A 24,118-nucleotide genomic window follows, 5' to 3' on the forward strand; every position below is an offset into this window, starting at 1 on the left:
CTTACAAAAAAACTAGGGGAAAATGGTCCAATGACTGAATGTGCAAGATGGGCAATTTGGTGGCCATTTGATACAAATTAGAAGGTCAAAAACTCAAAATTTCGCTTGGGAACCATTTTCTTTGGACTCAGCACCCTTGAGATCTGTAAGGTAGGCCGGTTCCTGACTTGTACCCATAAATGTTCCTCACTTCTTATAGGAGGCCTTTATTCTGAAACCCATCTAGACTAATAGTAACAAGTAACAAGACTTATTAGTTAATAAACCCTTGACATTCTGTCCCTCTTTTTAGTTTGGGGGGCATTTCATTGTAGTATGAGCATTTCTTGAATCTTGAGCTGACTGTATAAAATGATAATCACAGCCTCATGAAACTTTACCAACACAAACTAGAGACCTGGGGCATTCTATGGATCTCTGGTTTTACTAGGGATAATGATAATAAGAGGGTTTCTCAGAAGATTCCCCAACAGAAGTGCTTGCCATCTAATCGCCCAAAAATGCAATTTATGCAGAAATGTTACAATTTTTTGACAGCAAATGGTGTTCCCTAAGGTTTTGGTGTCTTAATGTGATATTTTGGAGGGATTTAGACCATTTTTGTCCATTCTCAAATAAAGAAAAAGTTAAATTTAGCACCAAATGTGTTAATACGAATGGGATGAAGCCTTAATTGCTGCAACAACTTATGAGACATAATTGAGCATGGGAACGACCATTATTTACTCCTATTATAATGTTCTAAACCCCGGTAAGCTTGAATCATTTTAATTAATGAATTGATTAATACAACAGTTTGCAGAAAGCTTTCTAGTAAGGAGGCCCTCTAGGGCACTGCATCACATTTCATCATTTAAATGACACCCATTAGTGCATTGCATCTCATTTCCTTCACTGTAAAGGCACACTAGAGGGTTTTTCATGTAATATCTAACATAGGTGCATCCCCTGTCCCGTCCCGGAGTTCACCAGTGAGAACAACCATCAGTTTTGTTTAAGTAAAGCAGCTGCTGTGCAAGATAAGAGAGACTTTATTGTCATCTATCTATATACAGCGCAGTAGATAGAGGGACAAAACTGCATTTCCCTGGTTCCGGTTCGAGACAAAAGACTAAACAAATGAGCAAAAGATAACAGAATCCATTTGAGAATCAAACATCATGTTCATTCTGCAGCTGAGTGAAGCAACATTTCAACCAACAAACTATTCGATCAGCCAGCCGATAGATCGGCAATGATTTCCTTAATTTTGCGGGATCGGCTGATTCTTTTACGTCAAACTGATCTTATCTGCCTCAATAATAACCCCCCACAGGCCAAGCAGCGCTCCCAACTTTGTTGCTAAATTTAGTAACTTTTCAGACCTCCTTAGCAACTATTTTTCAAGAAAGCAACAGGAGACAAATCCAGCGACTCCTTCTGACTCTTTGTAACAAGCTGCTAACGAGCCGGAGGCCGGCTCGTTAAGAAGCAGCAGTTAGCTACAGTTAGCTCTGTAGCACTACAGTGTATATGTGCTAACAGGCTAACAGTTAGCTCTGTAGCAGTACAGTGTGTATGTGCTAACAGGCTAACAGTTAGCTCTGTAGCAGTACAGTGTGTATGTGCTAACAGCCAACAGTTAGCTCTGTAGCAGTACAGTGTGTATGTGCTAACAGGCTAACAGTTAGCTCTGTAGCAGTACAGTGTGTATGTGCTAACAGGCTAACAGTTAGCTCTGTAGCAGTACAGTGTGTATGTGCTAACAGCCAACAGTTAGCTCGGTAGCACTACAGTGTGTATGTGCTAACAGGCCAACAGTTAGCTCGGTAGCAGTACAGTGTGTATGTGCTAACAGTTAGCTCTGTAGCACTACAGTGTGTATGTGCTAAGAGGCTAACAGTTAGCTCTGTAGCAGTACAGTGTGTATGTGCTAACAGGCTAACAGTTAGCTCTGTAGCAGTACAGTGTGTATGTGCTAACAGGCTAACAGTTAGCTCTGTAGCAGTACAGTGTGTATGTGCTAACAGCCAACAGTTAGCTCGGTAGCAGTACAGTGTGTATGTGCTAACAGGCTAACAGTTAGCTCTGTAGCAGTACAGTGTGTATGTGCTAAGAGGCTAACAGTTAGCTCTGTAGCAGTACAGTGTGTATGTGCTAACAGGCCAGATTAACACTCTGCTGTACCCTGGGCAACAATATTCAGGGGCCCCATCATCAAGACCCCAGAATCACCATAATCTGGCAAGATATAGAATAAATTACAGTAATATACAGTTAATATACTCAATACATCAATAACTAACTGTCATCAAGTGCATTTTCATGTACAGATGTGCAAACGCTCATAGAACTACAAATGCACCACGATGTCCAAACAAAACACGTTAGCATCAGTAGAATCTGCAACAGGAAGTCTGGAGGTGGTTTTAAATTTATCCAAAATATCTTTTCAGAGTTGGATGCATAGTGCAGGAGATAAGCCAACCTGTTGTGCATGTTGTGGAGAAAGCATGAAATCTCTACCAGTGCACCTTCAGAATGAAAGATTTTCAGATGTGGAGGCATTTTGAATTTTACCTTTGATAACCATAACAAAAATAATGAAAAAAAACTGAAAATATGTACATTTGACTTCTTTTTCCATTGTATTTTGTGCAACTTTAAGCATATTTATAAATTAATAATTAATTTATAATTATATTAATATGAATGTATGTATAATATTAATAATTATGTACAATATCGAATGTAAGTGCAAAACACCTCATGTATGAGATTAAACCATGGAATTACACTTCATTGTATACCTCCAAAATATAGGCTAAATTAAATTTGGCAATAGAAGAAGCAGAAGAAAGACTTTTGAATCAGCTGTTGAGGGGAAATTGTATCGACCTGCCTGTCTGGAAAAAGAACCGTTAAAGCAAAATAGAAGGAAGAAACCATCCTGTGCCAAAACCATTAGAGCTGAAAGAGGTTCTTCTGGACTAATGAGACAACATTTTTACTTTGAGCTTACGAATGCTCTGGACAACAAGCAGAGGCCAACGGGAGCCAGCAGACATGAGGTGACTGGGCGTCTGGCTGCAGAATCCTCACATGCTGCACTGTTACACTATAACCAGCCCCATGCTGTCATGGCTCCTCACAACGGGTGGAATATGTCACTTATAGATGATGTCAGACATTAACCCTTTGATGCACAACATATAAACACCTTCTAATGCACAACATAAGGCAAAAAAACCCCGCATCCATTTCACATTTTCATGCTGTTATTTCATGCTGGCTATGTGTCCTTTCGTACTTTATAAAGAAAAACAGTTTTTTTGTTTTTTTTTGTTTACACACATGGGTCAAAAATGACCTCTTTTTTCAAAAATTATGTCTTTTTTTGATCATTTTGTGGTCAATTTGTGTGTTTTTTGGTAATTTTGTGTCTTTTTTATAATTTTGTGGTCAATTTGTGTGTTTTTTGCTAATTTTGTGTCTTTTTTTGATCATTTTGTGGTCAATTTGTGACTTTTTTGGTATTTTTTTTTCTTTTTTGGTCATTTTGTGTCTTTTTTTAGTCATTTTGTGTCTTTTTTTGATCATTTTGTGGTCAATTTGTGTGTTTTTTGGTCATTTTGTGTCTTCTTTCTATCTTTTTTGGGGTCAATTTGTGACTTTTTTTTACATCAAGTTTACACACATGGGTCAAAAATTACCTTGTGCATTAGAAGCGTAGTGATACAAAAAGTGATACACTAAATTAACAATTTGAGTATATGTGTAACAATTTTTGTCTTCTTTTTAAGGTTTAACTTTAAAATAGTTGTTGGAAAATCACATATTTTAACATTTGAGACTTATTAGAGCCACCAAATAATAATTTCCATTGGAAAAACGCAACTTTCACGAAATAGGGTCACTTTAGACCCATGTTGTGCATCAAAGGGTTAAAGCATTAGAACTGACTAAATACTCATCCAGAGAAACATGCAGAGAGGGAAGCAGCCAACTAAACATTAATGTCTAACAACTCAAATGTCAAAAGACACGCCTAACAGTAACAGAAGCCTCACCCTCTTACTCAACATGTTAAAAAAAAAAAAAACTGACTGAGTGAAAACTTTGAATCTACCACATGAGGGTCAATAAGGTCTGGGAGTGCCTTAAGTGTGATTATTCACTCTATGTACACACTACACTCTTCATTATTGGGCTTATGTTATCTAATATGCTGATAATAGTGTGAAAGACTATAAAACTAGAAAATTTCCCCTGGGGAAATTTTGAAAGGGCCACGGGGGGCTACTGCCGGTGTGTGTACACTATGATGAGATTCTTCAGAGATTTCAAACTATGCCCTTTAACCTCAAAATGTGTGTGTGTGTGTGTGTGTGTATCTGTAACTGTAATCACATCAAAGATCAAAGGCAATCAGATCAAAGCAATCAACAGAATTAACTGACACCTGTTAATGTCCCGGAACATTGACAGGTGGAATTTCTGGCCTCGAACAGAAAGCATTTTTGGCAAAACCATAATACCTATCATTGATCCGACTTCACTTTGAGTGTCCTGAGTTCTTCCTGAACGTCTACATATGTTTTTTTTTAAGAAAAATTAAAAAATAGCTTTGTTAGAGCAATCTAAAAAAACTGTTCCATCTTCCTTTTTTCCGAAATCTTCCTGCGTCTTTAATATGGGAGCCAATGAGGCTGTTGGTGGTGTTGGTGGATCATCTGTGCGTCCTACGCCCAAACTATAACTCTGACAGCTTTACCAGAGGATTGTGAGTGAGAAGACTAATTTTCCTACGTTTCTATGTATAAATTATTTTTGTAGAGTGGAATTTGCGGCCTGGAGCGCAGTTTTAAAATTTATTTTTTGACAATTTCTTCTCTCCCTCTACACTCCGGCGATGATGTCACACACTGTGACACGAACATTCCGTGCAATACACACCCATTATAATCTCAGAATTTCTCCAAAAATGATCATGGTCATTGAACAGGGATTGATAAAAAACTATATGACCTATCGAAACGTGGATTAATACACAGATACACAAGACTTGTGTCTACTGCTAGGTGAAATTATGCCGGAGAAGTTGACGTTTAAAAATCTGCAATTATTGTTCTTTTTCGCTCATTTTTTGTCGGCCGTCCCATTCATTTCAATGCAAAATTTTGGGCAATTCAATTTCTTATGCTGCTAACATCTCCCCTTATTTCATTATATAGCTTGCATGTCATTGTTTTCACCACTGGGACCAAAAGTTCCTAGCTAGCTAAGTGTTTGCCATTAAAATCTTTTCACAAAGCTGCTGAGACCAACTTTTACCAAGGAATTGGGGGAACTCTTACACTGCGTCCACTTATACGTGAATTTAATAATGGCAAATATTAGCCTCCCCTTTATTTCCATTCTATGCAAGTTTAGTTATATAGCACACATCAGCAACAAGGCAATTCAAAGTGATTACATAAGACATCAAAAGCATCATGACAACGGGCAGAAAAAGGCACATTCAAATTTCAGTTAAATAAAAATTAAAGAGAGAAAAAAACGATAATAAAAAACAGCTAAAGCAGAAGCTAAAATATAATATTATATATATATATATATATATATATATATATATATATATATATATATATATATATATATATATACATATATAAATTGAGAGTAAATAAAACAAACTTCTTATCTTTGTCTGCAAAACTTTGATGCCATTTTAGGACTGTGTGAAATTTGCTCTTAGCGACTTTTCATAGATTTAGAAGCTACTTTAGCTCTTCAATACTTTGTGAAATACTCTTGACCAAAACTTTCCCCATTAAGTTTCTCCTAAATCAGCAAGTTATGAGCTGCTTTCAGCCTTAACATGTGTTGTGAAAATGGCCACTGACAGCTAGGAGGTTAGTATTTTACATACAAAATGTATAATTGGTTTATAAAATGAATGCATTACTATAGGTTCAGCTGACAAACACTGAACAAAAACATTAAACCAGCTACAACATTGCATTGCATCACCAATAATAATAATCTAATTTTAAAACAAATACTAATACAGCCTGAGAACTTTGAGATACGGAGACAATTTAAATATATATATTTAAGTATATGTATATATATATATATATATATATATATATATGATTAATACTATTATTAGTATTATTAGTATTTTTATTTTTAGTATTTTAATGTCATTAAGGTAATTTTCTGTCCTGATTTTAAAGTGTGATTATGTTATTAAGTAAGAAAATAATCAAATTATTTTATACTATTGTTATTAAATACTGTTTAATATTGTATGCAATATTGTGTATGATGTAAGCATCAGTAGCCAAAATGTCCATACAACAAATATGAATTTCTCTACCACAGTCTATTTTGACTTTACTTCTTATTTTTGTGATTAAAGCACATAACAACCTCTGCTGTATAACCTCACAATTCCTGTGAGATGGTGTTGATTTTCTTTTGCTTTCAGTACTTTTCCCAAACTGAAAGTCTATTTTTCATATAAAAGGTTTCTTTTTTCACATCTAAATGACCTTAAAATACATTTTTTGATCAGTAATAATATAGGTATAGACTTCAATTGAGACTTAAATTTCAGTTTATATTCCTGTATTTATGCTGTCGTCATCATCATGGGATTAATAATGTCATTAGAGGATATTAACTGTAGTAACCTGCTGCACTAAGAGTTTGCATCACCCACACAAGAGAGTGGAAACAAAAATCTGCCTTTCAGTCATTAGAAATACTGAGGGGAAATGACTGAAACACTGTACTTTAGTCAAGTTTAATGTACTTCTGCTTTACATGAATATCTCCATTATATGCCACTTTATACATTTACTCCACTACATTTATCTGACAGATAGTTAATTTAAAAAAACACACATAATAAGCTACTTAGCCTCTTCTCAACAATTATCCAATAGTTCTATTTTTCTAAACAAACAGATAAAATGAAATCAGTTTAGTAGCAGAACTTTTCTTCCCCTTCTCTCCTCTCCCATTAATCTGCTCTAGTGGGCTAATGTCATTTATAGTCGGCTAATAATGAGCATTTTACTGCAGAAGGAGTACTTTTACTTTACATTTACTTAAGGGAATTTTTAATGCAAAACGTTGACTTATAATCGAGTATTTTTGCTTTGTTGTATTTATACTTTAACATAAGCAAACATAAGAACCATGCGTACTAACATCATGTGGTGTAATAAACCATTTCCTTTATGACAATAAAGTCATTATATAACTATACAATACAGGCTACACACTGTATTGGCACGCAGTCATTCGATATTATCATTATATCATATATTATTTTGCACAGATTGCATATAGTGGCATCATGTATCAGCATATTTCGGCTGTCGTGCTGAAAGACAGCAAATAAAGTAAACGCACTTACCAAAACAATACATATTAAAAACATTTTTGCCTGAGGCGTTGTTACATCCGATCTGTCATATGATTATGTGTTATTTTATTCAATTAGATGCGATCATGTAATCGATTAAGCCTCGACGAGAATAACAGTTATCGGAAATATTTCCCGTTACTTTAAAAACGGAAACTCCCTCCCGGTCCTTTCATTCCCCAGATAACCAGCAGCTGCAGGACAGACAGTATAATGTAAGATATGAAGTTGTTCCTATAATAAACTGGACTTACCGTGAAATGAGATAGTTCCTCTAGTGAGCGAACAGCGACACAGAGTATTGATGAGACCAGTCAGAGAGGCAGCAGCATGACTCTATACTGAGACTGCTGGGCGGCGCCTGTTACTGCTCACACACCAGCCATATATCTATCTATCTATCTATCTATCTATCTATCTATCTATCTATCTATCTATCTATCTATCTATCTATCTATATATCTATCTATATATATAGATATCTATCTATCTATCTATCTATCTATCTATATATCTATCTATATATATAGATATCTATCTATCTATCTATCTATCTATCCATCTATCTATCTATCTGTTTATCTGTCTGTCTATCTATATATCTATCTATTATCTATCTATCTATCTATCTATCTGTCTATCTATCTATCTATCTATCTGTCTGTCTGTCTGTCTGTCTGTCTGTCTATCTATCTATCTATCTATATATATATATATATATATATACATATATATATATTAGATAGACAGATCGACATGTCTATCTATCTATCTATCTATCTATCTATCTATCTGTCTGTCTGTCTGTCTGTCTGTCTGTCTGTCTGTCTGTCTGTCTATCTATCTATCTATCTATCTATCTATCTATCTATCTATCTATCTATCTATCTGTCTGTCTGTCTGTCTGTCTGTCTGTCTGTCTATCTATCTATCTATCTATCTATCTGTCCGTCTAGACAGCATGTTTGTCTAAATATGACTCAACTGTCTATCTTCCTCTGCCCGGCTCATTGTGTCAACAGATATTTTGTGTTCCTGATGAAATATCATTGTGACAATGCACATTTGATGATTGATGATGATTGATGATTACAGTTTGATTACAGCTTCCACCTCAAACACAACGAGCACATCATGCCTTACTGAACATCCACACAAATTACAATTACAAGTCTCTGTTTTGTGACGCTATTCGTCGGGGATGTGCCTAACGTCCGTCTGACTTAACGTCCTCGTGGCTTAAAAAGTGTTAAAAAGTCCATGGAGGGATGTTTCCTACACTGGCTGGTTAGCTCACAGGGATATCAAACCTGGACCGTGGTAGTTGGTTAGTTAGCAAAACTAACATCTATCAAGTGATGGTAACTTTAGGGTTAGGGTTAACCCTTTATCTGGTGAAGAACTATATTTGGTAACTTCAGTGGATATCAGAATGGTGTCTCCATGTCTCTCTGTTTTCTAGCAGATTCACCACTTTAAATCTCATAAATGTGCTTTTTTTCCTCGTAGATTTGCCACTTTAATCTCGCCAACTTTTTTACCACTAATTTGAGATTTTTTGGTCTCAAATTTGAGATTTTTTTCTTACCAATTTGTTTTGTTTTTTACCGTTGATTTGAGATTTTTTTCTCACAAATTTGTATTTTTTTCACTGTTAATTTGAGATTTTTTTCTCACAAATTTGTATTTTTTTTACCGTTAATTTGAGATTTTTTTTCTCACAAATTTGTATTTTTTTACCGTTAATTTGAGATTTTTTTTCTCACAAATTTATATTTTTTTACCGTTAATTTGAGATTTTTTTCTCACAAATTTGTATTTTTTTACCATTAATTTGAGATTTTTTTCTCACAAATTTGTATTTTTTTTACCGTTAATTTGAGATTTTTTTCTCACACATTTTTTTTTTTTACCGTTAATTTGAGATTTTTTTCTCACAAATTTGTAACTTTTTTTCTCAAAGTATTACCCCCCTCCCCCGGGTCCATATGTTTTGTTTTTTTTACACATTCCACAGTCCACATTCTGGCAGTATGTAATATCCTCCAATATTCTCTAGGGTTGAAATTTGAAATCTGCAAGTATTTCAATGAGTGTCCTGTTAAGGGTTAACTCATAATTACGCTAGGTCTCATGTAGGTTTAATCACAGTTAATAAACAGCTTCTAATGAATGCTATGGCTGTGTTTGGCTAGATTCTACCAATGGTGACAAGAAGACCCAATGTGGCAAAATGACACTAAGACACCCAGGACGTAAGGCGCTGCACTGACCAATCGCAGCAGGGCGTGACTGGTTCTGAGCTGCAGTGGATCCATAATAACACCAGAGTGACAGTGAGGCAGATTGCACGACACATAGAACCTGAAACTAAAGCAGCTAAAGAGAATATTCTCTAAAGGAGTAGTTCTCAACCTTTTTGAGTCGCGACCCCCAATTTAACATGCATGTTGTCTGCGACCCTTTTAAATGACCAAAAAAGACACAAAATTACCAAAAAAGACACAAAATTACCAACAAAGACACAAAATGACCCCAAAAAGAAACAAAATTACCAAAAAGGACACAAATTGATCAAAAAATGATCAAAAAAAGACACAAAATTACCAAAAAAGACACAAAATGACCAACAAAGACACAAAATGACCCCAAAAAGAAACAAAATTACCAAAAAAGACACAAAATGACCAAAAAAAGGAAACAAATTGACCAAAAAAGACACAAAATGACCAAAAAAAAGGACACAAGAATCTCTACTGGCTGCAAATGTATAAACTGTAAGATGACATTTTCACCATCACAGCTATTGACACAGCTGTTTTTTTTTAGCTTCCCATCCCATCATCACCTTCCCTTTTCCTATGAAGCCACTTCCCATTCACTGATGAAAATTCACAGCTGGGCAGCAGAACCAGACCTGATATGCACCAAATACACATCAGCTTCTCATGTTTTTGTTTTCTGGCCTTGCAGCATGCCGTGTGAGAAAGAGCAGTCACAGAGTATACGCAAGAGCAAGAAAAAAAAAAAAAAACAACTAAAGCTGAACATTTTTGACTGCATTTCACTTTAATAAAATACAGATAAAACAAAAATTGGATGTGTTATAAACTGCTGAAATGTCCTTGTCTATTGTGGCACAATGCCTCACAAATATTTGAGAAGTCAGACATATCTGAGCCGGAGCAGAGTTAATCAGATGCAGTTGTGTTGCTTGGAGACAGCAGGACAGGAGCCGAGCAGCGTGGCCACGAGGCCAGGAGCCAAACCCGATAAATGGGCTGTAATGTGACTTCCTGTGAGGTTGATCTGGGTCTGGAACAATTAGTGCGCTGATCCTAGAGTCACGCTGCTTGAGACAATTAACTGTATTTGATTGGAGCTATACAAAGAAGCCTGGGCACCTTTAAAAAGGGCTTAAAACTTTTCTGTTCAGGGAGGCATTTTTAGGTTGTCCCTAGATGTTTTTATTTTGTCTCTGCATAATGTACTTTATTACCCGTGTCTTTTTTTTTTAATCTACTGCTGATTTTAATGAGTTTTCTCTTTCTTGTTTCTGGTTTCTGTAGCACTTTGATATTTCTGTATGAAAAGTGCTTTACAAATAAAATGTATTATTATTATTATTATTATTCTTGGTTCTCAGGTGATTGCTTTTGTGCCATGCATGCTATCAAACGGTAAAATTATCCTGCACTTTTAGCATTTTTGGAGGAATTAAAGAGGGCATAAAAATAAAAACACTGCTGGCTTATGGTTGTGATGTCACAGCTGTATTATATAGTGGTAGAAAGTGCTACTCCAGTGCTGTTACAATCATTCCCTGGCTGCAATGATGATGCAGAGCCCATGGATATACAGTAGTGTTCAATATAATAGCAGTCCAATGTGACTAACCAGATTAATCCAGGTTTTTAGTATATTAATAAAAACAGCCCAAAATTTTGCATTGAAATGAATGGGACGGCCGACAAAAAATGAGCAAAAAAGAACAATAATTGGAGATTTTTAAACGTCTACTTCTCCGGCATGATTTCACCTAGAGACTCCATTTAAACTTTAAACAGTAGACACAAGTCTTGTGTATCGGTGTATTAATCCACGTTTCGATAGGTCATATAGTTTTTTATCAATCCCTGTTCAATGACCATGATCATTTTTGGAGAAATTCTGAGATTATAATGGGTGTGTATTGCACGGAATGTTCGTGCCACAGTGTGTGACATCATCGCTCAGAGTGTAGAGGGAGAGAAAAAACTGTCAAAAAATAAATTTGAAAACTGCGCTCCAGGCCGCAAATTCCACTCTACAGAAATAATTTATACATAGAAATGTAGGAAAATTAGTCTTCTCACTCACAATCCTCTGGTAAAGCTGTCAGAGTTATAGTTTGGGCGTACGACGCACATATGCGCCACCAAAACCACCAACAGCCTCATTGGCTCCCATATTAAAAACGCAGGAAGATTTTGGAAAAAAGGAAGATGGAACAGTTTTTTTAGATCGCTCTAACAAAGCTATTTTTTAATTTTTCCTAAAAAAAAATCATATGTAGACGTTCAGGAAGAACTCAGGACGCTCAAAGTGAAGTCGGATCAATGATAGGTATTATGGTTTTGCCAAAAATGCTTTCTGTTCGAGGCCAGAAATTCCACCTGTCAATGTTCCGGGACATTAACAGGTGTCAGTTAATTCTGTTGATTGCTTTGATCTGATTGCCTTTGATCTTTGATGTGATTACAGTTACAGATACACACACACACACACACACATGTGCGTAAGCACGCACACTCCTCACACACACACACAGTAACTTTATGTGATTTTAATTACACACACACACACACACACACACACACACACACACATTTTGAGGTTAAAGGGCATAGTTTGAAATCTCTGAAGAATCTCATCATAGTGTACACACACCGGCAGTAGCCCCCGTGGCCCTTTCAGAATTTCCCCAGAGGAAATTTTCTAGTATTGAACACTACTGTATAGAGAGAACTGGACACAGCTGGGAACGAGGGGCCTGGTTCATTCATATGAAGATGGCTCAGTAGCACATGAAGACAAAAAAGTTCAACATCCAAGTACAACATTACTTTGATTTTCTGCATATATGGGCCAATAGAAATAAACTCCTTTCAACCAGGCTCCCATTAGCTCCAGAATGACAAATGGAGGACAGACAGTGACCCTGGATTCGTCAATTATTGAACTTTTACAACTTTTCAGGACACAATTATTTAAAAAGGGCTATTTAATTTATTGCCTTGCCTTGAACTTGGACCCTCTGCTTTGCATATGTTGCACAATGAATTCAGGGTCAGAATAGCAGAAAGCATGCTGGCTTGCATACTGCAAAATTTGACCCAATGTAACAGGACATCCGAGCATTCTGCATTCAACGTACTATGTATTGGGACATACTAAATAGCATAATAGAATGGGTACTGGAATAAACAGCAAGATCAGAGAAACACTGACCAATCAGAGCAGACTGGGCATTTTAGTGAAGGGGGCTTAAAGAGACAGATGCTAAAATGGAGCATTTCAGACCGAGGATGAGAAAAATAGTGTGTTTTTTGAACACTAGAACATGTAAACATGTTTCATTAGAACCCTAAGATACAATGAACCTGATCATGAAATCCTCTTTGACAGGGAGGGCCACGCGTCAAAGTTTGGGAGGAAGTACCCGAGACAAAACAAAACCACAACCTCAACGGTTCGCCCTGATTGTAAATGCAGTCGCAGTGCTGACTCATTTGTATCACAAATACTCCCACTTCAGTTCATGTGAAATTTGTCTCCAATATCTTATCTTCTTTATATAGAAATAAAAATGTATCTATAAATTAAATCAGACAAATTCTTACTGATAAACTCAACTCCTGGATGGAAAACAAAGCCAAACGAAGCAGGTTGAAGTTATCAGTAACTGGAAAATAATTATCTGATATTGGTCATTGCATCATAATTCAATATTTACTTTATATGAATAAAATGAGCAATATTCTGAGGGAAGAAAAGATGCTAATGTCAACAAAGTTGACTACAAATGAGGTGTGGCTCAATACAGAAATTCACCAGTACTCAGAAAAACCTCACTGCAAAAAAAGAAAAGTTGGGTGAACTCAAAATTTCAAGGCAACAAACTTCGATAAAATTTTAAGTTGGACAATTAAACTAAATATTTTAAGTTTTGTTTTTGAGTTTGCTCAACTCTGAATTCAGATTTTTGAACTTATAATTTTACATTGTAATAACTTTTAATCCGTACTTCTGCTAACTTCTGCAATGTGCTGAATTGACATGATACGCTAATGGCTACTCTTGTAGCTGTAACAAGCAGTGCCGCTAGCGTCAGTTAGCCGATAGCGTCAGTTAGCCGCTAGCTTTCGCTAATGACCGAATTTCACCGCTTTCCCGCATTTCCCAACAAAGAAATAAGAGTTATCAGAACTATTGTCCCTTGTTGTGAACCCCAACTTAAAGATATAAGTAACAACAACTCACCAAATTGTTTTTGAGCAGACAACTGGCTTCCTTTGTTGTGCTAACTTACATTATTGCCCTAAATGTCGATAATTTATATTTCCAAGTTTTCAGTTTTAGGCAAAAAATACAAGTTGGCTTTTTTTGCAGTGCTGTGGAAGTGTATCTGCATCACTCCACTTATCCTCTGTGGAGGTTTGACTCCTGCTCGTGGACTTTGTATCAATTGAAAGGGTCTTAAAAGCTGCTATAACAAATATTTATATAGATTACAATGGATCAAATGACTGTGTGTAAACGAAATTCTCATCACATGCAACATGGAGAGCCTCAGAAAGAAAAATCATATATACCAGACAATATTTCAGTGGTAAACAAACCAAGAAATTTTTTTTTAACGGCCTAGAGAAAGGTTTTAATATTTAATTTAGGATTTATTATTTATTTAAAAATCTAAAAATAAAAATATCTTTTTAAGACTCAATTTGGCACAATTTGGTAATGAAAAATAATGAAAAATATATATTTTTTTCATATGATGAAACCAGTATGACCCTTAACCTAACCAGATTTTAAGAGGTTAATATTGATAGTTTTGTTTTGGAAATAGAAACTCTGAATTTGATGCATTCTTTTTCATTTATGTTTTTGCATATCAACTTCTTTGGAGTCAGGTGTGTAAGCACTGACTTTAATGTTAAGTTAATTTTATGTTAAAAGTCATTCTGTCTGTATCTTTATTCCTAATTTTGCATGAAGAGCCCTCACACACACACACTGACAGTTGCAAGTCATCACGGTTTTAATAATTCATGTGACAGAAAGTGATCACTGATAGGAAACATGAGTCTACAGTTATCACATCGTACAGTTTTAAAACTAAAGCACATGAAACATTCACTTTGGTGAAGAGTTTCTATTCATTTACAGGCACTCGTTGTTCACAAAGTCTTCTGTTTGTGTATTACAAAATTGAGGCCCTATTCCTCACAATCAACCGCCTGACTTGAAATCATCTTCAGTTCTTCCTCTTTTCTCCTCTGGTTTTTAACTTTTTGTCGTCGGTCACACATCATGGACAATGCGAAGGAGAGGAGGCGAGACTGCATCTGTGCAGGAAACCTCAACTTCTTTTTTCGAGTCCTCTTCCTGCCCACACCGCCTTTCACTTTTTCTTTCACTGTCAGCATATTTGATCTGAGCCGAATACCTTCATGCATGGTGAAACCTGAGCAGTTTCATGCTTAGCAAGCAACTGGTTTCCGCTCAACTCACGCTGCATAAATGATCATCAGTGTGGGCTCTCGCAGTGGCTGTCTGCACCACTTTCCTCCTCCGAGTGATGAAAACATGTGTCCAGTTTGTGTCGGAGGCGCTTCTTCAGATGAAAGCGCCGCTGCACCAGCTTGGTGTTGTACTCCTGAGCCTTCAGCTGGGCGTAGTAGTCAGAAAACTTGTTAAAGAGCAAAGAGATGGGCATGCCGTTGAGGATGATGCCAAATGAGATGCAGCCAAAGGCCACGAAGCGGCCCATGACCGTTACAGGGACCACGTCCCCGTAGCCCACAGTGGAGATGCTGACCTGTAAAAGAGGAAAGTTAAATTAGTTTCACTCTGAGCATATTTAACACACAAGATAATACACATCACAGCAAAATGTTTACTTAAACATAACACCAGGAAGGCGGACAAGGGTGATATTGTGCAAGCTCATCCAAGAACTAATTCTCTGAAAAGAACAGTGCTTTATAGAGCAAGAAAAAAGCAAAATATCCTTCAAAAAGAAATTAAAGATGTACTTTGTCAGTGGTTAATGTTAGGTGTTGGGCTTATTATATTTTTTGGGGGGGTTTATTTACATTTTTTTCGTTTATTTTGGTTGAAAGGACGCTACTCTTTATAGAAGCAATGTTTGCCTGGATTCATGATGTCCAGGATTACAACCAATGATACTGGTTAAAGCTGTATTGTTTTTGTTTTTTTGTGTATTTTATTTGTTTTCTGATCAAATGCATTTGACCAATTATTCCTAAACATTTAATCCAAATGGCTATAATTCAATGGTTTGATTCTAAAAACTGTCTTTTAAATTTGTGCTGCATTTTGTAATGAACTTTTGTGCTGCACTTTTCTAATGTATTTTGGAATGTATTTTTACTGTTAACGTTGTTGTAGCACTGTTGAGTATTACTTGTTGGAATGTTTTGACCCCAGGAAGACTAGCCAACTGCCACGGCACAAGCTAATGGGGATCCTTTAATAAAACAAAACTTATTTTCAAAACGTTATCAGTTATGTAATTGTGTTGTGCCCTGGCCTTAGAGAAACCAGTGTGCAGCAGAAATGCTCTCTGCCCCCTCCCCAACTCCCAGAGAACCGATAAGCAGTCCAAATGATTTATTGTTCACAACAATAAATATTTTGCTTCAGGGTGAGCAACAGCCAAAACAACAAACAAAACATTCCTCATTTTAAATCTTACTGACCTGAAAATAAAGATGTTTAAAATAAAATACAGGTTTCTTACCTGACCTCCCGATACAAAAACAGGAAAAAACAGTGATTCAACAAAAAGCCTACCCACCCCTACCTAAAATTAACTTTATTGTTAATAAATAATACAACAGAGAACAAAGAATAACCACGACTGACCACAGTCAACAAACATTTCCCACAAAGTCATCTGGCTGGGAGTCAGACAAAGGTATATATATGTTGACTGTAATTCAATGATTGTAAATGTTGCTTTCTTTTATTGTTATTAGTATTTCTTTTCTTTTAAATATAATAATTTATTGTAAATATTGCTTTCCTTATCTTGTTATCTTTTTTTCTGATGCTTGCTTTGGCAATATATACATTGTTACGTCATGCCAATAAAGCCAATTGAATTGAATTGAATTGAATTGAATTAAATCAAAGGGCCAAGAGGGGGAGGCCTCCTCAGCAGCCGTCCTTTAAAGCTGTTCGATCAGCTGTACGATCAGCAGCACCTCCTCTGGGAGGGAGGAACTCCTGCACCAGGGACTGCAAGGGATAAAACAATGAACCATATGAGCATAAGGTCATAACGATTGTCATCTGAAGAAAAACTCATTATCATTTTAGGGAAGTGGCAGCTTTGCATTTGCGTAAAACAAAAATAGAGCACTAGAGGAAGTCTATGTTTGTCTCTTTCAAAATGACTAACAGAGTTTCCCTCCTCCTTTCATAGTGAGTCATACTGTTAATTACGACCAATGGCAAAAATGTATCTATTTATTCAGTTTTATCTTTACGTTGCACAGGCAGTTGGATACTTTTGACCCCAATACATTTTAAAAAAGCACTTATTAAAACAGAAAACAATTAGACAAATTGACCAAAAGTCATCACAAGTTGGAGTGATACAATAAAGCAGCTATCAGATATGAAAAACACCTCTGGGGTCAGGTCCCTATGGGTGAACAACAGATTTCTTATCTTTATTGTCGTCACTTTCCAGGTGAAATACTGTTAAACTGACGTAACTGGAAGGATGTCATCAGTTTTTGTTACTGTAGGGCAGTAGTTCTCAACTTTTTTGAGTCGCGACCCCCAATTTAACATGCATGTTGTCCGTGACCCCCGCTCACTGAACACAATCTCACACACACAGTTCAGATCACCAAAAAAGAAACAAAATGACCAAAGAAAGACACAAAATGACCAAAAAAAGACACAAAATGACTAAAAAAAGAAACAAAGTGATCAAAAAAAGACACAAAATGACCAAAAAAAGACACAAAATGACTAAAAAAAGAAACAAAGTGATCAAAAAAAGACACAAAGTGACCAAAAAAAGACACAAAATTACTAAAAAAAGAAACAAAGTGATCAAAAAAGACACAAAATGACCGAAAAAAGACACAAAATGACCAAGAAAGACATAAATGACCAAAAAAGACACAAATTTACCAAAATAACAAAAAAGACACAAATTGACCACAAAATGATTTAAAAAAAGACACAAAATGACTAAAAAAAGACACAAAATGACCAAAAAAGGACACAAATTGACCAAAAAAGACAGAAAATGACCAAAAAAAGACATAAATGACCAAAAAAGACACACATTTACCAAAATAACAAAAAAAGACACAAATTGACCACAAAATGATAAAAAAAAGACATAAAATGACTAAAAAAAGACACAAAATGACCAAAAAAGGACACAAAATGACCCAAAAAAAGACACAAAATGACCAAAAAAGACACAAAATGACCAAAAAAGACACAAAATGACCAAAAAAACTAAAACACATGAACACTTTAACACAGTGGAGACAGAGCTGACTTCCAAATTGATTTGGCGACCCCCAGAAATCATCTCATGACCCCAACTGGGGTCCCGACCCCAAGGTTGAGAATAGCTGCTGTAGGGAAGCAAATCAAGTTCTGTTCTGAACATATTTGATCATGTTTGCAAAGCAGGGGGGATTCCTTCAATGTACAACAGCTGTTTATGTGAAACATTCAAATATTTTTTTATTGACCAAACCAGAGTTATTGACACAAATTTCATCACTGGGGAGTTAAATCCAAGCTTGTGATTCATGCAGCTTCAAGTTTTTTCCCCGAGGAAAAGTAGAATGTATACTGTAGCAGGCAGCCACATGTAAAGACTGGTTTGGATTAGTGCTAATCATTGGGTAGAAAGCTTTTAATTCTCCACCAGAGAGAAAAGGACAATCACTCTTCTAAATGAACCGCAGGCTTCTCAGAGCGTCACACCCTAAAGCAAACCCTGCTTTAGACAAGGCAAGTTTATTTGTATAGCACAATTCAACACAAAGTAATTCAAAGTGCTTTACATACACATTAAAACAGCAAGACACAGTTGAAAACAGTAAAAACAGTCAATTAAAACAGGGAAATAGAAATAAAAATATAAATAAGATAAAATAAGATACTGCAGGATAAGAAAAGAGATAAAATAATAACCAGTGGTGGAAGAAGTATTCAGATCCCTTACTCAAGTAAAAGTACTAATACCACACTGTGAAATGACTCCACTACAAGTAAAAGTCCTGCATTCAAAACTTACTTAAGTAAAAGTACAAAAGTATCAGCATCAAAATGTACTTAAAGTATCAAAAGTAAAAGTATTCGCAATGCATAATGGATTCACTCAGATTGTCCAAATATATTATTGTATTATTATTTTTGATGCATTTATGTTAGCTTTGAATTTACTGTTGTCAACATAGGGCTCATTTTAACTACTTAATATACTTTTGTGTGGTTTAATTAGTACACATTTTAAATCTATTATGTTTTATGTTAAATCTCGACCTGAAAAGTAACTAAAGTAACTAAAGCTGGCAGCTAAATGTAGTGGAGTAAAAAGTACAATAGTTGCCTAAAAATGAAATGAAGTAGAAGTAAAAAGTAACATAAAATGGAAATACTTAAGTAAAGTACAAGTTCCTCAAAACTGTACTTAAGTACAGTACTTGAGTAAATGTACTTAGTTACTTTCCACCACTGATAATAATCTATTTTTCTCTAAATTTTTCTCTAAATGAGACTATCGTAGTGTTGGTGTAGATGAATGATTATATTTTCATGTCTATTCCTGATTTGAATCTATCGTGTCCAGGTGCTGAGTTTTATTTGTAGTCATAAGAAAAGATAAGATATGACTCTATTTATCCCGCAGTGGGGAAATTTAGCCGTCACAGCAGCTCAAGATGCAGACACGTATAAAAAACAGAATAAGAATATAAAAAAAATAAGACATATACACACTATCCACAGATTTATTTGCTATTTGGCATGTATTGATTATGTGATTGAGAGTGTGTGTGTAACATAATAAAGAACTTTATCGTCATGTCTGACAGTAAAAGTGCCAGATAAACTGGACAAAAAAAAAACCTCAGACCTTTTTCACAGCAGACATTTTATCATGTCACAGCAGGAAGAGCACATGTATTTTTAATAACATTAATGATGGCTGCATTCCATTAAGGGGAACCAATATTGTACCTTTTCCTTCTTTTACATTGTTTTATAAATTGTTTAATTGTTTTATTTATGTGTTCTTAGTTGCACACACAAAAAGTAAGGCAATTTGTGTTTGGTAGATTATTTTGTTGCACATTTTTCTTGGGCACAGCCTACATACTCAACTCTGCTACTTATCCCACAAATGCATGTTCCTTACAAATGTGGTGCCATTTAAAAGGGGAGACTTCAGACTTTCCAACGGTATAAGATTTATTGCCAAAAAGCATTAATAACGTCCAATAATAATAATAATAATACAATAACAAAATAATCTACCCAACACAAATTGGCTTACTTTTTGTGCGTAGTTTATATATATATATATATATATATATATATATATATATATATATAGTCTATGTACAGTTTTCAACCAAATATATGTTACATTTTGTTTTATTTACATTGAGTCCCAACTTATTTAGAATTAGGGGTTGTATATAATGTAGTTGCTGAGAGTTTTGTGGATCTTCCTTCAGCTAAAACATTTATTTTGTGGTAGAAGCTGCAGGTTTCCACTTAACCAAATAGTTTCTGCAGCAAAGTGGAACTAAAATAGATTGTAACCACTGAAACAAATAGAAACAATGGAAACTGTTACTTCCTGGTGAGTTTCCTTAGTGCTACCACAGCTGACTACATCACACATTTGTCTTGTGTGGCAGGTTGAGGAGCAAACAAACAAACAAAATGTGAAGTTATGTACACTACTGGTCAAAAGTTTTATAACACCCCAACTTTTCCAGAATTTTATTGAAAATGATGCAGTTTAATGTCTCAGTGTACTCTGAAATTAATGCATATAACAAATAAACAATTGAAGTTAAAAAATAATAATAATAATAGAATCAATTTAGAAAGGAAAATCACCTTATCACCTTAACAGATAGAACAGCTGAACACACTCAATGGAAATCAAATATTCTTCAGAAAGTTCTTCCCAACTCTGTTGCAGAAGTTCCCTTAAATGTGGAGCAACTTGTAGGTTGTAAGTGATCAAGAAAAGTTGGGACACCTGTAGGAATTGGTAGCAACTTGGCAACTTTCAAGGCTTGATCAACCTCCGTTGCTGCAGAACTGCTTTAAGTTTTTAACCCATTTCTTGTTCCCTGAAAAAGGCCTTTTTATCAGACATTTTATCATGTCACAGCAGGAAGAGCACATGTATTTTTAATAACATTAATGATGGCTGCATTCCACTAAGGGGAATCAATATTGTACCTTTTCCTTCTTTTACATTGTTTTATTAATTGTTTAATTGTTTTATTTATGTGTTCTTAGTTGCATTTTGTTTTATTGTCAGGCACCTTGTAACTTTGTTTTGAAAGGTTCTATCAAATATATTATTTTGCTTGCTAAGGTGGCTGGTTTACTGGGACATTTAATGGAACTGAGCCATTGTTAAAATCATCAGTTTCACCTGCACTGCAAAAGAAGAAAAGTTGGGTGAACTCCAAATTTCAAGGCAACAAACTTCGATAAAATTTTAAGTTGGACAATTAAACTAAATATTTTAAGTTTTGTTTTTGAGTTTGCTCAACTCTGAATTTCTCTGGCACGATTGTAACGCTGCTATGAATGTCAGCTAATGTTGTGACCACAATTTTGAGTTAGCATTGATACGCTAATGGCTACTCTTGTAGCTGTAACAAGCAGCGCCGCTAGCATCAGTTAGCCGCTAGCATCAGTTAGCCGTTAGCTTTCGCTAATGACCTAATTTCCCAACAAAGAAATAAGAGTTATCAGAACTATTGTCCCTTGTTGTGAACCCCAACTTAAAGATATAAGTAACAACAACTCACCAACTTGTTTTTGAGCAGACAACTGGCTTCCTTTGTTGTGCTAACTTACATTATTGCCCTAAATGTCAATAATTTATATTTCCAAGTTTTACCAACTTAAATCACTGTTTTAGGCCAAAAAACACAAGTTGTCTTTTTTGCAGTGTTGCTGCAGAACTGCTTTAAGTTGTTAACCCATTTCTTGTTCCCTGAAAAAGGCCTTTTTGTATAATTCTGAAATGTACATCATTATTTTCCAGTTTTGGTTAAGCTTACCTTTTTTTATTTACCTCTGGCAGCTCAACACTTACCTTTGGACCCTTTCAAGCTGTTCATTTGACTTGAAATTGTGGTGTTCTAAAGCTTTTGACCGGTAGTGTAGGTTGTGCTACTCACCGCGGCCCACCACCAGGCGTATGGGATACTGCTGATAGGAGATCCCTCAGTTTCCCTCTCGGCTGAATGAAGGAGAGCAGAGAAAGTGAAGATCCCCATGGCGATGAAGAGGAAGATGCAGGAGGCCTGCTGGTAACACTGGCGCAGCGTGAAGCCAAACGCCCTCATGCCGGTGGAGTGTCGAGCCAGCTTCAAGATCCTAAAGATCCGCAGCAGTTTGATGACTTTGAGGACGTGGCTGAGCTTGCTGACCCGGGCGATGGCCGTGAGGTCATCCTGTGCGTTGGCGTCCTCGCCGCCAGTGAAGAGCGTGAAGGTGAGCTGGAAGAAATAAGGCATGACCGCCACCATGTCCACGAAGTTCAGTCCACTCATCAGAAACATTCTGATGTTGGGAGTGGTGAAAAGGCGAATTAAATACTCAAAAGTGAAGAACACGATGGTGATGATCTCCACCCACTCCATGTGCGTTTTGCCGTTGATTTTATACTCCTGAAGCTCCTGGACGGTGTTGAGACACATGGCAACGATGGAGAAGAGCACCAGCAGGTTGGAGAGCACCGTGAAAGCTTTCGCCAGGATAGAAGAGTACGGGTTCTCCACCAGGTCCCACAGAGTCCTCCTCACATTCCCAAACACCATGCTCTTGAAACACTCGTTATCATACTTCACCTCGATCTCGGCCATCAGCTCCTTCTCCACCTTCAGGTAGTCCTTCACCTCGTCCACCTTCTCCTCGAACATGATCAAGCAGCAGCGCTGGGTGTCCTTCAGGCTCAGGCCCCAGTACGCGATGTCCTCCTCAAACTGGATGGGGCACATTTCCCGTATGACCCACAGCACGCCGCTCTTGTAGAAATGAGAGATGTGGTGGAAGAAGGCCGGGTCGCGGTCGAAGAAGAACTCGTTCTTGGTCACGGAGTAGTCGTCGCACAGCGTGAGGAGCTTCACGCGGTCCGTGCAGACGGCCAACGAGCCGATGCGAGTTTGAGGATATTTAATGGCACATTTAATGGGGATATGAAACACTTTGCCACCAACATTAACATTAATATTCTGTTGCTCATTGAGTCTTTCCCCTGTTTTAATGCCAGGACTGTCCAGGTTCTCCAGAGACGTCCATGCTTTCACTGTTTTATCCTGAGAAAACGGGAATGTCTTGTTGTCCTCGACACCCTTTGACAGACAGTTGATGGTCGAGCGGCGGTTTTGCAAACATCTTAGTTTACTATTCCCTGAAGTCATGGTGGCTGTCGCTCAAGGCAGGAAGCCAGTGAAACAGAAAAAAAGCATAACAGGAAATACTCCTAGAGAATCCTAGCAACACATGGTATCTTGCTGAATCATCACAATGATTGTGTCTGGTCCTGCAGGAACTGATATCCCAGTGAAAAGCAGCTCTTCCTGTTTTTTTCTGACAAAGTTGAGGCTCAGATTGTAGTCCAGAGTCAGAGAGAGGAAGAGATCCCCTCTAAGGCTGTTACAGAGCAGACAACACACAGGCATCTGATCCAAGGACGAGCAGCAAAGCATTTCATCCATTTAATCTCATTGGTGCCCTTCCAAGTTTCCTTAAGAAGTTGTAAATAGGCCTAGAGGGGGGAGGTGGAATTAGAAAACAAAGTTGATTTAAGGATTTTAACATGACATGACAAAGGGCCGACTGAGGCTGTTTCTGAGTCGGCTGTTTTTACTTCATCATATTTTTTTCATTCTTGTCTTCTTTCATTTCCTCATTCTACTTTCATAAGTCTCAACTTTATATACACCATTTTCTCAATGAATAGATTTAGTCTAGATAAAGAGGAAGCATAACCTACTCACTCCTCCACAGAAAACACTTAGTCAGATAGTTGCTTCCTGGTTTCCCATATTAAAAATTTAAACTATTAATAAACTACATGGCAGTATATCAACAAACCTTTTTGTAGCACTGTTCAACTCACGGCCAGTGTAGTTTTACAGGTGAGACTGCATATAAGCTTTTCAT

General features: G+C 36.5%; 1 protein-coding gene across 1 annotated transcript; it reads right to left on the bottom strand.

The window, feature by feature from the left end:
* Nucleotides 1–14,705: 14,705 nt before the first annotated feature.
* Nucleotides 14,706–23,373, bottom strand: LOC131977426 (potassium voltage-gated channel subfamily V member 2-like). The gene is made up of 2 exons (XM_059340720.1): nucleotides 22,129–23,373; nucleotides 14,706–15,503 (listed from the first exon to the last, which is right to left on the bottom strand). The coding sequence occupies exons 1-2, from the start codon at nucleotides 23,371–23,373 to the stop codon at nucleotides 15,213–15,215; spliced, it is 1,536 nt and encodes a 511-aa protein (XP_059196703.1). The 3' UTR covers nucleotides 14,706–15,212.
* Between the last annotated feature and the right edge of the window lie 745 nt (nucleotides 23,374–24,118).

The sequence above is a fragment of the Centropristis striata genome, chromosome 9 (genome assembly GCF_030273125.1).
Source record: "Centropristis striata isolate RG_2023a ecotype Rhode Island chromosome 9, C.striata_1.0, whole genome shotgun sequence".
NCBI lineage: Eukaryota > Metazoa > Chordata > Actinopteri > Perciformes > Serranidae > Centropristis > Centropristis striata.

Bases quoted from the DNA above. Each gene is read 5' to 3' on its own strand.
- LOC131977426 (XM_059340720.1), bottom strand. From the start codon at position 23,373: ATGACTTCAGGGAATAGTAAACTAAGATGTTTGCAAAACCGCCGCTCG. The intron at 15,504-22,128 runs GTGAGTAGCACA...CCTCTTTTACAG, and splicing joins ACGCCTGGTGGTGGGCCGCG to GTCAGCATCTCCACTGTGGG.